Source organism: Elgaria multicarinata, chromosome 3 (genome assembly GCF_023053635.1).
Source record: "Elgaria multicarinata webbii isolate HBS135686 ecotype San Diego chromosome 3, rElgMul1.1.pri, whole genome shotgun sequence".
Taxonomy (NCBI): Eukaryota; Metazoa; Chordata; class Lepidosauria; order Squamata; family Anguidae; genus Elgaria; species Elgaria multicarinata.
This window is the reverse complement of record NC_086173.1, coordinates 16,043,851-16,056,717: the sequence shown is the minus strand read 5'-3', so window position 1 is coordinate 16,056,717 and position 12,867 is coordinate 16,043,851. Positions and strand designations below refer to the sequence as shown.

General features: G+C 46.2%; 1 protein-coding gene across 2 annotated transcripts in view; it reads right to left on the bottom strand.

Annotated features, from left to right (window-relative positions):
* Positions 1 to 12,867, bottom strand: part of BGN (biglycan) — a 45,620-nt gene that overhangs the window by 12,833 nt on the left and 19,920 nt on the right. The window contains exons 1-3 of one of the 2 annotated variants that reach the window (XM_063119383.1): positions 9,978 to 10,055; positions 5,124 to 5,380; positions 1,473 to 1,585 (exon numbers count right to left, since the gene is read on the bottom strand). In XM_063119383.1, coding sequence (XP_062975453.1) covers positions 1,473 to 1,585; positions 5,124 to 5,380; positions 9,978 to 10,003 — 396 coding nt within the window. In that variant the 5' untranslated portion in view covers positions 10,004 to 10,055. Of the gene's footprint in view, positions 1 to 1,472; positions 1,586 to 5,123; positions 5,381 to 9,977; positions 10,056 to 12,867 lie in introns of those variants that run through there. The other variant, XM_063119384.1, reaches the window with a different exon arrangement.

Genomic DNA, 12,867 nt, shown 5'->3' with positions numbered 1-12,867 from the left:
TTAGGGCAGGGGTCAGCAGATCTTCAGTTGATTTGGACTTCAGCTCCCAGAAGCCCCTGCCAGCATGGCCGATGGTGAGGAATGCTGAGAGCTGAAGTCCAGAACTCTTGGGAGTGGAGGATGTGGTGATCTCTCAGCAGGGCACATAAGAGCATAAGAAGAGCCCTGATGCTGGATCAGACTGAGGGTCCATCTAGTCCAGCACTCTGTTCACACAGTGGCCAACCAGCCATCGGCCAGGGACAACAAAGCAGGAGATGGTGCAACAGCACCTTCCCACCCATGTTCCCCAGCAACTGGTGCACACAGGCTTACTACTGCCTCTGATATTGGAGGTAGCATATAACCATCAAGGCTAGTAGCCATTGATAGCCTTCTCCTCCAGGAATTTATCCAACCCCCTTTTAAAGCCATTGAAATTGGTGGCCATCACTACATTTTGAGGTAGTGAATTCCATAATTTAACTATGCGCTGTGTGAAGAAGTCCTTCCTTTTATTTCTCCTGAATCTCCCAGCAATCAGCTTCATGGGATGACACCTTTGGGTTCTAGTATTTTGAGAGAGGGAGAAAAGTGTCTCTCAATCCACATTCTCCACACCATGCATAATTTTGTACACCTCTATCTTGTTTTCCAAACTAAACAATCCCAGCTGTTCTAAACTTCCCTCATAGGGGAGATGCTCCAGCCCCTTAATAATTTTAGTTCCCCTTTTCTGCACCTTTTCCAGCTCTATAATATCTTTTTTAGGTGTGGAGACCAGAACTGTACACAGTGTTCTAAGTGTGGTCGCACCATAGATTTACTGGCAGCTTTATTCTCAATTCCTTTTCTTATAATGCCTTCTCCATACTGGGTTGACATTTTCACTGAGCTGTCCACCACAATCCCAAGATCTCTTTCTTGTTCGGTCACCGCCAGATGAGATCCCACTCAATTATACTTGAAGTTGGGTTTTTTTGCCCCAACGGGCATCACCTTACACTTGCTTACATTGAACCGGATCTGCCATTTGGACGTCCTCTCTCCCAGCTTGGAGAGATCCCTTTGGCGCTCTTCACAATCCCTTTGTGTTTTAACAACCTTAAATAATGTGGTGTCATCAACAAACTTGGCTACTTCACTGCTCACTCCTAATTCTAGATCATTTATGAACAAGTTGAAAAGAACTGGGTAGAGAAGAAAACCAGGTCTTCAAGGCCTTTCAAGAAGCCACATTGTCTGAACTGGAAACCCTGCCTCCTAATTGCTGATGTATGAGAGGGAAATAGGTTTCAGTTAGTGAAGGGCACGCATTCTCAGAGGCATACACATCTTTTAATTCATGTATTCCAGGGTGGTTCAGCCCTGGCAGAACAAGCAGGGTTAGTGGGTGAACCCTCACTAAAAGCTAAGCCTGCTGGCTATCCTATGTCTTTTACAAGAGAGGCCGCAGAGAGAGGCTGAGGGGAAGCAGTTTTCATGATACGTACGTATAAGTGATGCAGCCCCTTAAAGTCGTCTTTGCGCAGCTCAGTAATCTGGTTGTTCTGCAGATCTAGCAACGTGGTGTCCGGAGAGATCTCCTTAGGCACTTCCTTGAGACCTGGATAAAGCAAGTAAAGGTAGGTGGATGGAGAGGCAGGTTAGGGCTGGTTAGTTGGGTGCGTTAAACCGTGGCAGCTGTAAAAGAGCTGGCAAGGTTGAGAGTGGCTAGATGCAAAAGATGTCAGATGGGTCCTGCACCTTTAACACTTCTGCAGAAGAGGGAACTTCAGCAGATGCAACTTGTCATGCAAAACACAGCTGCTGAAATCCCCTCTTCCACAATCAACACCAGCTTTCCCCAACCTGCTGCTCTCCAGATGTGATGAACTACGACTCCCAACATGCTAGGAGTTGTAGTCCAACACATCTGGAGGGGCACCACGTTGGGGAAGGATAATCTATGCTATTAAAGGTACAGGAGCCCCCTGTCCTCTTTTGCACCTGGCCATCCTAACCCACCATCAAAGTAGCTATGCTATGGTTTCTAATATCAACCAACACCTTTCGAACGATGACAAACAATATTCAAGCCTCTTTTTTTTCAAGCCTCTTTTTTTTTTACAAGCTGTGAGTCAGTTTAAAAAGATCTTTCTGTTTATATTTCTTTTACGGATCCTAAATCTGAGCGAAAGGCTGATTAGAAGGGAAAAAAACACTGGTATTTTTTGACCTCCTAACTGCTGTTCGGCATAATCACCGATAGAGGGGAATAGAGTACTGTAAACGCATGCCTGTAGGATACAAAACATAAGATAGCTAAAGAGGACGGAGGTAGCTGACACCCCTCTGTGTCTCTTCTCTTTGCTCCTTTTTCCAGACATTTTTCTCCCTCTCTCAAAATACTAGAACCCAATGGGGTCATCCCATAAAGCTGATTGTTGGGAGATTCAGGACAAATAAAAGGAAGGACTTCTTCACACAGTGCATAGTTAAAGTATGGAACTCACTACCACAAGATGTAGCGATGGCCACCAATTTGGATGGCTTTAAAAGGGGGTTGGATAAATTCCTGGAGGCGAAGTCTACCAATGGCTACTAGCCCTGATGGGTTGTGTGCTATCAGCAGTATTCGAAGCAGTAAGCCTGTGTGCACCAGTTGCTGGGGAACATGGGTGGGAGGGGGCTGTTGCACCATGTCCTGCTTGTTTATCCCTGGCTGATGGCTGGTTGGCCACTGTGTGGACAGAGTGCTGGACTAGATGGAGCCTTGGTCTGATCCAGCAGGGCTCTTCTGATGTTCTACAGCAAAACGACATGGAATGTGATGTTGCCATGCTATGAGTTTCCACACTTCCATGAACGAATGCAGTGAGCTGGGCCAGCACCATAACATCGCATTAGGAAGCAGGCCGTAGAATAAAGGTGGGCAACTTGTGGCCCTCCCGTAATCCCAGGTGTGTTAGAGCCTCAGGGAATTTACTCAAGGCAGAGCAGGGTTTGGCATCCTGATGCCCTCCAAATATTTGGGGCCCTCTTTTGTGGCTGGTCAAGAGCAGGGCTCCTGCAGCTTTACCTGCTATGATGAAGAAGGAATTTCAGAAGGTGCTGCAAGCATGCGGAAGACACCTGCTGAAAATCCCTTTGCTATACAGCTGTTAGAGATACAGGAGCCCGGTCCTCTTTTTCATACTCCAATGGCAGCCACAATGTCCACAGGCACTTGCAAACCTTTTTTTAAAAAATCCCCCCTTTTAATATATGTACATGGATTTGTATGTCTCCATAGCAACGAATGCATATAAAATGCCTATATATATAATATATGAAAATACATAGCCTTGCTATTTCTCTCCACCCAATCCCTTTCCTTGCTATTTCTCTTCATTCCCTCTCCTGACCTTCTTCTTCCTCTCTCTCCCCAGCCTTGCTGCTTCCTCCCACTCATGCTTTTATTGTGCTGTTTCTCTCAGCTCCCGTCCTCTACCCTTGCTATTCTTCTCCCGCACCTCTTTACTTCCCTATTTATCCCCCCTCCTAGCTTCTCACTTCCCTCTTTCTCACCACTCTACCCCTTTGTCATGCTATTTCCGCCCCCCCTTCCAGCCTCTAGCCTTGCTATTTCTCTCCCAATAATAATAATAATAATAATAATAATAATAATAATAATAATAAGCAGCTTCCATATCTTTTTCTCTACTGAGTGAAAGCACCATAGGGGGGGAGGGTTTTTTTTGAGAAGAAAGGGTTATCATTAGGCATTCCCTTCTCCCTACACTTCAATCTGACCTGACTGCATTAAAAAGAAAAGTCAGAGGAATGTTACACATAACAGCATATCATCATGCCGTTTACTCCCTCTGGTCCGCAATAGTCATAGAATAGTAGAGTTGGAAGGGGCCTATAAGGCCATCAAGCCCAACCCCCTGCTCAATGCAGGAATCCACCCTAAAGCTAGGGTGACAATATGAAAAGGAGGACAGGGCTCTTGTATCGTTAACAGTTGCATAGAAAAGGGAATTTCAGCAGGTGTCATTTGTATATATGGAGAACCTGGTGGAATTCCCTCTTCATCGCAACAGTTAAAGCTGTAGGAGCTATACTAGAGTGACTAGATTTAAAAGAGGGCAGGGCTTCTGCAGCTATAACTGGTGTGATGAAGAGGAAATTTCACCAGGTTCTCCATATATACAAATGACACCTGCTGTAATTCCCTTTTCAATACAACTGTTAAAAATACAGGATCCCTGTCCCCCTTTTCATATGGTCACCCTACTAAAGCATCCCTGACAGATGGCTGCCCAGCTGCCTCTTGAATGCCTCTAGTGTGGGAGAGCCCACAACCTCTCTAGGTAACTGGTTCCATTGTTGTACTGCTCTAACAGTCAGGAAGTTTTTCCTGATGTCCAGCCGAAATCTGGCTTCCTGTAACTTGAGCCCATTATTCCGTGTCCTGCACTCTGGGAGGATCGAGAAGAGATCCTGGCCCTCCTCTGTGGGACAACCTTTTAAGTATTTGAAGAGTGCTATCATGTCTCCCCTCAATCTTCTCTTCTCCAGGCTAAACATGCCCAGTTCTTTCAGTCTCTCTTCATAGGGCTTTGTTTCTAGACCCCTGATCATCCTGGTTGCCCTCCTCTGAACACGCTCCAGCTTGTCTGCATCCTTCTTGAATTGTGGAGCCCAGAACTGGACGCAATACTCAAGATGAGCCTAACCAGGGCTGAATAGAGGGGAACCAGTACTTCACGCGATTTGGAAGCTATAGTAGCTCAGACAACAGCGGCAGGAGGGGGCTATGGCTTTCATGTTCTACTTGTGGCCTTCTCATGGGCATTATTATTATTATTATTATTTATTTATTTATATAGCACCATCAATGTACATCTGGTTGGCCACTGTGAGAAACAGGATGCTAGCCTAGAGAGGGGTTTGGTCTGACCCAGTAGGGCTCTCCTTATTTTCTTAAACATTTCAAAGTGAAGTCAGCTCACACGCACTTAAGCAACAGTCCTAAGGGGAATATTTAAAACTTTTTTGCCGCCCCTCTTAACCTTATCCGCACTTTGAATCTCTAGTCACATAACCAAGACTTCCGGAATGAATCCTAGATCACAGTCTTGTTCGGCTGCTCTAGCCCACCCACCACACACACTCACCCAAGTCAGAACATTGCACGACCCTTAGGTGGCAGTGGCAGCCAAATGGACAGAGGCCCGGGTAGAAGGGAACGGTTTCCTCAGACTCAGCCCCTCCCGAAACAGGGAACATCCCCGAAGCCTCTTCCTCTTCTTGGACATTGGGGTCGTCCATGGAGAAGTCCCAGAAGCCTCTCTGCACAAACGGAAGGTCACTGCTCACCAGTCCCAGCAGTGGCATCAGCAGGAGAAAGTGTTCCATCATGAGGGCTGCCAGGCTAAGATATGAGAGAGAATGGGGTGGGGGGGTAGAGAGATGGGGGTCAGATTGTGCTGCGAGGGGACCTGAAGATGTGACCCTGTGTTCCTTTGCACAGACACTTTGCCTGTAGCCTAGCTCCAATATTTGGTGTGTGTGTGTGCATTTATCGCATGCTTGGGATTGGCCACTCATGAAAGTTTTTGAATCTTTTACATGACATCATCAATGACCAGGATGTGGAAGCTCCGCCATGAAAAGAACTTTTTTTAAAGTGGTAATATCCTGAAAAAAGCAGAATCTTCTGTGGCACTGACACAGAGGGGAAGTATTCATTTCAATTCAATGTAAACCATGTGGTTGCCCCTCTCTGCCCATGTAATGCAGCCCATAACAATCGCGCCAAAAAGCAGGAAGCACAAAAGCCACAGGTAAACAACGCAATTTCCCCTTAATGTAGAGACGCTAGCGCAGGGGTGTAAACATAGGAGAAAAGGGAGGATACAGCTCTCCTTCTTGTTCGCACCACTTGGGATGTAAAAAGTATATTTTTTACATCCCAAGTATATCTCTTATCACACAACTGATGTATATCTCCTACCACACACCTGATGTGTGTGTGTGTGTGTGTGTGTGTGTGTGTATATATATATATATAGAGAGAGAGAGAGAGAGAGAGAGAGAGTATTTTTTATCCCACTCCTGGGTAAAGTTTCCTGGAGCAATCTATGCGATCAATATCTGTAATCAATATGCAAATTTCAATATAAATTAGCTATAGATTATATATAAATATATATAATTTGGTTTCTGATTAATAACAATGCTTAGAAATGGCTTTAGAGTAGTGCCTTAGAATGTTCAAAACACTTCATGTATATTAATCCAGTCATCCTTCCAACTGCCCCAATGGTTGTATGCATCCCCATGTTGCAGGTTGAGGTGGGATGAAGGGGTAGGAAAATAGAGGCTGATTTAATATAGCTATTACACGCCCCTACTCCATTTTAACTGCCTGCCCCAATTTTATCTCCACAATAACCCTGTAAAATAAGGTAAACTGAGAGTGAGTAACTGGCCAAGGTAACCTGGTGAGTATGATGGCTGAGTAAGGATCTGAAGCCAGGACTCTCTGGTCCTAATCTGACTCTCTGGTCCACATTTCCTGAAGCTAGTGCCCTCCAGATGTGTTGGCCTGCAACTCCCACCATCCCCAGCCAGCATGCCCAATAGCTTGCCTATGACCAACCTAGTAAGTCCACAGTTGGGGCAAGATTTTAATCAGGCACTTTGCTCCCTAACACACAGCTCATACTGTTAGCGACTTCATTATGTCAGAGAGATGGGGGGTGGGGGGGAGGCAGATAGAAAAATAGCAGTGACCAACCACAAGGCACTGATGATGAATAAGGAACAGCAGGAAGTGTGTGTGTGTGTGTGTGTGTGTGTGTGTGTGTGTGTGTGTGAGAGAGAGAGAGAGAGAGAGAGAGAGAGAGAGAGAGAGAGAGAGAGAGAGAGAGAGAGAGAGAGAGAGAGAACCCACTGCACAACTGATTGTGCAACCCAGAGTTTTTAAAGCCCTGCCCAGCAGGGCTGGATTAACAGCCTGGATCTCTGCCCAGGGCTCTGGGCCACCAGAGCTGTGTCAGGGCCTCCAGTACGCGCAGCTGTGATTTGCTACCCTCCATTCAGTCCAGCATTCAGATGGAAGTGGCCAGCAAGCAGCTCCTCTGAGGATGCCAACTGATTCTGCCAAGACTTGTTTAGAAACTGGTTGCAAAGGAAATATATAAGGGTGGCGGCAGGATCGTTTTGGGCGGGCCAAGTGACAAGTTTTGGGGAAGACTTCCTCAACCTGGCACGCTCCCCATGTGTCAGACTACAGCTCCCATCACCCCCAGCCATGGCTGGCTGAGGATGATGGGAGTTAGACTACAAATGTGTTGATTTGGAGGGTGCCTTGTTGGGGGAGGCTGGAGTGCAGGTTCTTGTTTATTTTAATTCAGTGCCCACCATCGCCCAAAAGGAAAGCACGATGGTTTATTTATTTATTATATTTCTATTCTGCCTTTTTCCCTGCAAGGAAACCAGGGTGAGGCACCAAATAGGAGAAGGCTGCTTTAAGAAGACTCCCCTAATAGTATTGTTTTGTAGTAACTAGATTAGGAGAGTTTAGTCGTGGTGGCACACAAGGTTTGCATGCAGAAGATCTCAGGTTTGACCCCAGCTGGTGCCTCCAGTTTAAAAAAGGATTGGGTAGCTGGGTGAAGAGAAAGACCCTGCCTGAGGCCCCCCCAAAACCACTGCTAGTCTGGACAGAGAATTCGGGGCTAGATGGAGAAATAGTTCAACCTCATACAAGGCAGCTTCCCATGTTCCTGTATCTCATCAAATTATGACATTGCTTTGTTTTAATTTTTTAAAAAAACTTGTGGGAATGTACGTCCACTCAGCGCCTTTTGGCAAACATAAATGATCTATCCACCCCCACAAAGCAGCTTTCAAGTTTAAAAAAATAAATTGATTAGGTTTAAAATAAATAACTATGGTGCCAAACTAACATTTAATTGGATAAACTTCGATGGTTCCTATAAAAATGGACAGCCTCCCGAATTATGGGAAGAGGGGAAAAGAGGAAGAGGAAATTGGCATTGCATTCAGAGGCACTTACGTGTGTCCATCTCACCCTGGAGGGGAAAAACCACGTCTCTTATTTGTACATACATCTATATATACCTGCATCTAGATGTACAGATTGTATAGATTGAAGCATTAGTGGAGGCAATGAAAGGAAAGATAGAAAATTATGCAAGGTACAAAAGATGGATGCATGCACACGCACACGCACACACACACACACACTTGAAGATGTGTACCGTCTGTGTTTCTCAAATATTTCACAGTCACGCCTAGAAACTTGCTTTCAAAAAACGAATGCTGAAATTCCAACGGTCTGCATAACATACGGATCCTGCTGAACGTTCTGCTTGGTTGGGTACTTTACCATTATCCTGTATTCCACCATTAGAAGAGTCTTCTGTGATAGTTTTAAGGATGAATGGCATTGCAATCAATTACTTCCATACTCGCCTTGGTTAGAACAGTGGAGTAGGACCCAGGGATGGGCAACTTCTGACCCTTCTAGATGCTTTAGCTTACAACTCCCATGATATCTCAAAATTGGCTACACTGGCTAGGGCTGATAGGAATTGCAGGCCAAAAAATCTGGAGTGCCACAACTTGCCACCCCTGCTATAAACAGGGCCATAAACACGGCTTGGGACCACAACACCAGACAGAACGCCTCTCCCAACATGAACCTACCCACTCACTGCGCTCAACATCCAAGGTCCTCCTCCGAGTGCCTACTCCGAGGGATGCTCGGAGGATGGCAACAAGAGAGAGGGCCTTCTCTGTGGTGGCCCCCCAATTACGGAATGATCTCCCCGATGAGGCTCACCTGGCGCCAACATTGTTCTCTTTTTGGCGCCTGGTCAAGACCTTTCTCTTCTCCCAAGCATTTAACAGCATTTAACAACATATGCTAAGTTTGTTTGTTTTTTAATGGACCCCAGAACTGTTGTTTAAATGGATGCTGTTTTATACTGTTTTTATATTTTTTGATGGTTTTAAATTTTGTATACTTTTTAATGTTCACTGTTTTTAACTTTTGTAAACCGCCCAGAGAGCTTCGACTATGGGGCGGTATATAAATTTAATAATAAATAAATATATACCTATACACAGTGCTTGCTACAGGGAAGAGTGTACAGGGCTGCTCCCTCATATACCAGTCCACAGACAGATGCATGGCAGGCCATCTATCCAAGCGTTGCCTCAGCGTACTGTTTCCAAATTGCAAGCAATCAGCACTGTTTATAGCTACATGAGTTTATAGATAACTAGTAACAAATATATAGTAACTTGGCCTGGGTTCTGGTAGCAAGCAGGCATCCTGTAATTGCCTGAAGCTCAGAAGAGCAGGGCTGTAATTTAGCAGTTATTTTAGCCTGCCTGCAGGCCTGCAATGGTCAAAGACAGACCCATCCTGTGCCCCCTGGAGCCTCCCTGAGGGATTCTTTGGGCCGTGCTGCATGCTGCAGACAGGAAAAGGGAACCCACTATAGGTTTAGTTGACATATTCTCTCTTTCTCTCTCTCTCTCCACGTCCCATTCCCTGTGAGTCGTTCTCCCAGGTCTTTAGATGTGGAAAATTGGAGTAAGACATGGGCTTCCAGATGGCAGTGCCTGAAGAGGTGAGATCATTGTGACTCGCTTGTACAGCCAACCCCCGCCCCTGCCCCGCCGCTCTCTTACTGTAAAGAGGCAGGACTCGTGTGAGCTGATGTCATACAGTGAGCGTAGTGTGCAAAGTTTCTCCACCGTGGAAGTAGGTGTTGCCCACTTTTCTTTTCTTTTCTTTTCTCCCCATATAGGCAGAGCTGGGCTGTGTGTATGTTTGTTAGAGGGGCACTTCCAGGGGGCTGTTTATATCTGGGGAAAGCCCCATGGTGGCTGCGTATCTGCGCTGCGCCAGTTATATGACGCAGACGCAGCTTCACAACCACTGCGGGGCTTTCCTGTGAAGCTGCGCATTGAAAAAGTTGGAGACTTACCCTGGCTTTTTCAATGGCAGCGACATCAGTGCGGCTCTTCCATCGTCTGATGTAGCTCTGGGGCCAATCCTGGTCCAATCTGTGGGTGGTCCCTGGTGGAAGATGAATGGCGTTTGGTCATCTTCCACCAGGAAGACGGTGGGGGGCAGCTCTGGTACCTGGATGGCCGCTGGAAACCCCATTCTCCCTCCTCGGCATTGAGATTACCCGATGCCACCCTGGGAGAGGAAAACCGTGTGGTTTTGGAGGCAGGCGGCGACAACCCTGTACCATGAAGACAGTCCCCAGGGCAGAACCCAGTGGATTATCAGCAGAGCTGGGGCAAAAAGTTGTGAGGCAAGTATTACATGAAGCCAGGGCAGGCCTTAAGCTAAGGATCAGAAGGCATTTTCTTCCTTAGCAGATTTCTTGCGGTAAAAGAAAAAGGTGGAAGAAGAGGTGGGGAAAACACAAGGAGGTTGAGATGGAAGATGAGACTAACTGACCCTCCTATTAAATTCCGTGAAAGAGGCAGGGCAGCTGCACACGAAAAGCCTCACCTAGTGTGTCAAGAATCACAGAATCATAGAATAGTAGAGTTGGAAGGGGCTTCTAAGGCCATCAAGTCCAACTCCCTGCTCAATGCAGGAATCCACGTTAAAGCATCTAATAGTGAAAGACCACATTTTCCCTCGCCCAGGGTCCCAAACTCCATCAGGTGCCCCCTATCCATATTACTATCTGTCATACACAGGACTGAATGTATGTTGCAGTTCTGCGTGTATATAGAATGTGGAAGCCTGTGTTTCTTGAGAACCTCAGCTTTGAGAGATATTAAAGTTTCTAGCTCAGGAGTGGGGAACCTTGTTGTTGTTTTCTTGTTGGCCATATTTAGTGTCGGGGGCCAGTGTGCTGGCAGAAGGCAATGCCACCCTTTTCTCTCTTTCAACCAGCCCCTTCTCTCTCTCTCTCTCTCTCTCTCTCTCTCTCTCTCTCTCTCTCTCTCCCTCTCCCTATCCGCCCTGCAGGCTTCCAGAAGATGGACCAATTGCTCTTGCCAGAGGTCTGAACTGATCACTTGCAAAAGGGCTTTTGAAATTTGGTGGAGGGCTGGACTGGAGGTTGCCCACTCCTGTTCCAGCCCTCATTGTTGAAAACATATGCTTGGATGGTCTGAGGGGAGGAGGTGACATCTGATGTATCTCGGAAGCCAAAAGGGCTGAATAAGATTTCCAGTGGAGCATCAGTGCCTCCTTCCACAGTTCTTGGACCCAACTCATGACTAGAAGAAACTGAATAAATTATGCAAAGTATGGGGAAATCATGCAAATAGGCTTAGTTTGCATAAGAACACAATTCCAAATGAGACTTTACCATGCAACTTCTGAGTGTTCAGAACTCTTGACATACATTGAAATGAATCTGAATGACTCATACACTGAATGAATAAACGCTTCATGTACGTTATCTCAGTAACCATGCAAGGAAATCTAGAGCTGAGGTAAAAGTTATCTGAGGATAAATTTGAGGGGAAAGGAAAGAGGTCTGAAATGAAAGATGCCCTGAAAATGCCCCCATCTCATCTTTGGGGAGGGGGTTTGGCCCCAAGCAATTTCTGACTTCGAAGCTTCCACAATCCCAGTCTTTATTGATATCTGTATGAGAAGAGACCATTTCCTGAGGTGCCACATACAGACTGGCTGGCTCCAAAGCCAACAACACAAAAAGAATGGAGAATGGGTTCTACCCATTCAGGCCTCCAGAAAGAAAGAAAGAAAGAAAGAAAGAAAGAAAGAAAGAAAGAAAGAGCTGCTCACATGGGCAGGGTGGGTGGGCGACGTCAACACAATTTTCTGGTTTGCCTCAGGCAGCAAATTGTCTTGGGCCGGCCCTGGTCACAGCTGCCATTTTGCGGCAGCGGTACTATCTTTTGGCAGCCCTGCCGCCAAAAGTCCCCTCAAAACAATGTTGTGTGATGACGTAGCATTCCTCCAAGGGACTCATAGAAAGAAAATGGCGTCTGACAGCCTCCAAGAAGAGTGCCATAGCTGCCACATCTATTAAAGCACACATGTTGCCCCTTTATTTTGCACACACACACACACACACACACACACACACACACACACACACATTTTGCCACCTGAAAAAGGTGGGTGGGGTGGTGGCGTTCAGCCCTATTACTCCGGTATTGTAAATGAAAGGCTGAGATACAGCCGAGACATGGAGTGCTTTGCCTGGGGCCACGATTCTGGGTCAGAGGCTCTGTAACATTTCCCATCTGTGCTGACTGCTGCTTTCTGAAAGGTCAGAAACCAACACTACAGCAATCCTGCACAGATGTCTGAAGCAAGCAGAAACTCTGAGCAAGGAGTTGTTACATTTGGAAAGGACTTTGAGCTAACACCTCTCTCTACAGTTGAATCTCTAATCCCCAATCCCACCCCAATGGACACATGCCTTTCTGCAGCAGTGTAATTTTATTTTATTTTTGCACTGTGGGCTCTAGGTACAACTGGAGACAGTGGAAGTTTCTGTACAGAAGGCAGGGCAATGCATGCCAGGTTTCAAAGTTTCCTGAAAGTCCTTCATTCACAAATTGAAAGCTCTTCTTCCTAATGTTAGCACTTCAGACTGCAGATGGAGGCTCACAGGATTGAATGTGATTCTGAACAACGCAGTGTCCTGTGCGTAGATCTCAGCAGGAGTTTTGGCCTTTTGGAGGGCACTATGACAGAATGCCCATTCCAAACATCTTCAGAGTCAAAACTACATTCCCAGCCTCAATATGGGCTTTATGCACAGCCAGCCTTAATTGCTTCCGGTATAAACATTGTCACCAATATTAGGTGCCCCTAGATTACATTTTCCAGGTGTTTTTTTCCCCTAAGGATTGAAACTTTTCTTCGGA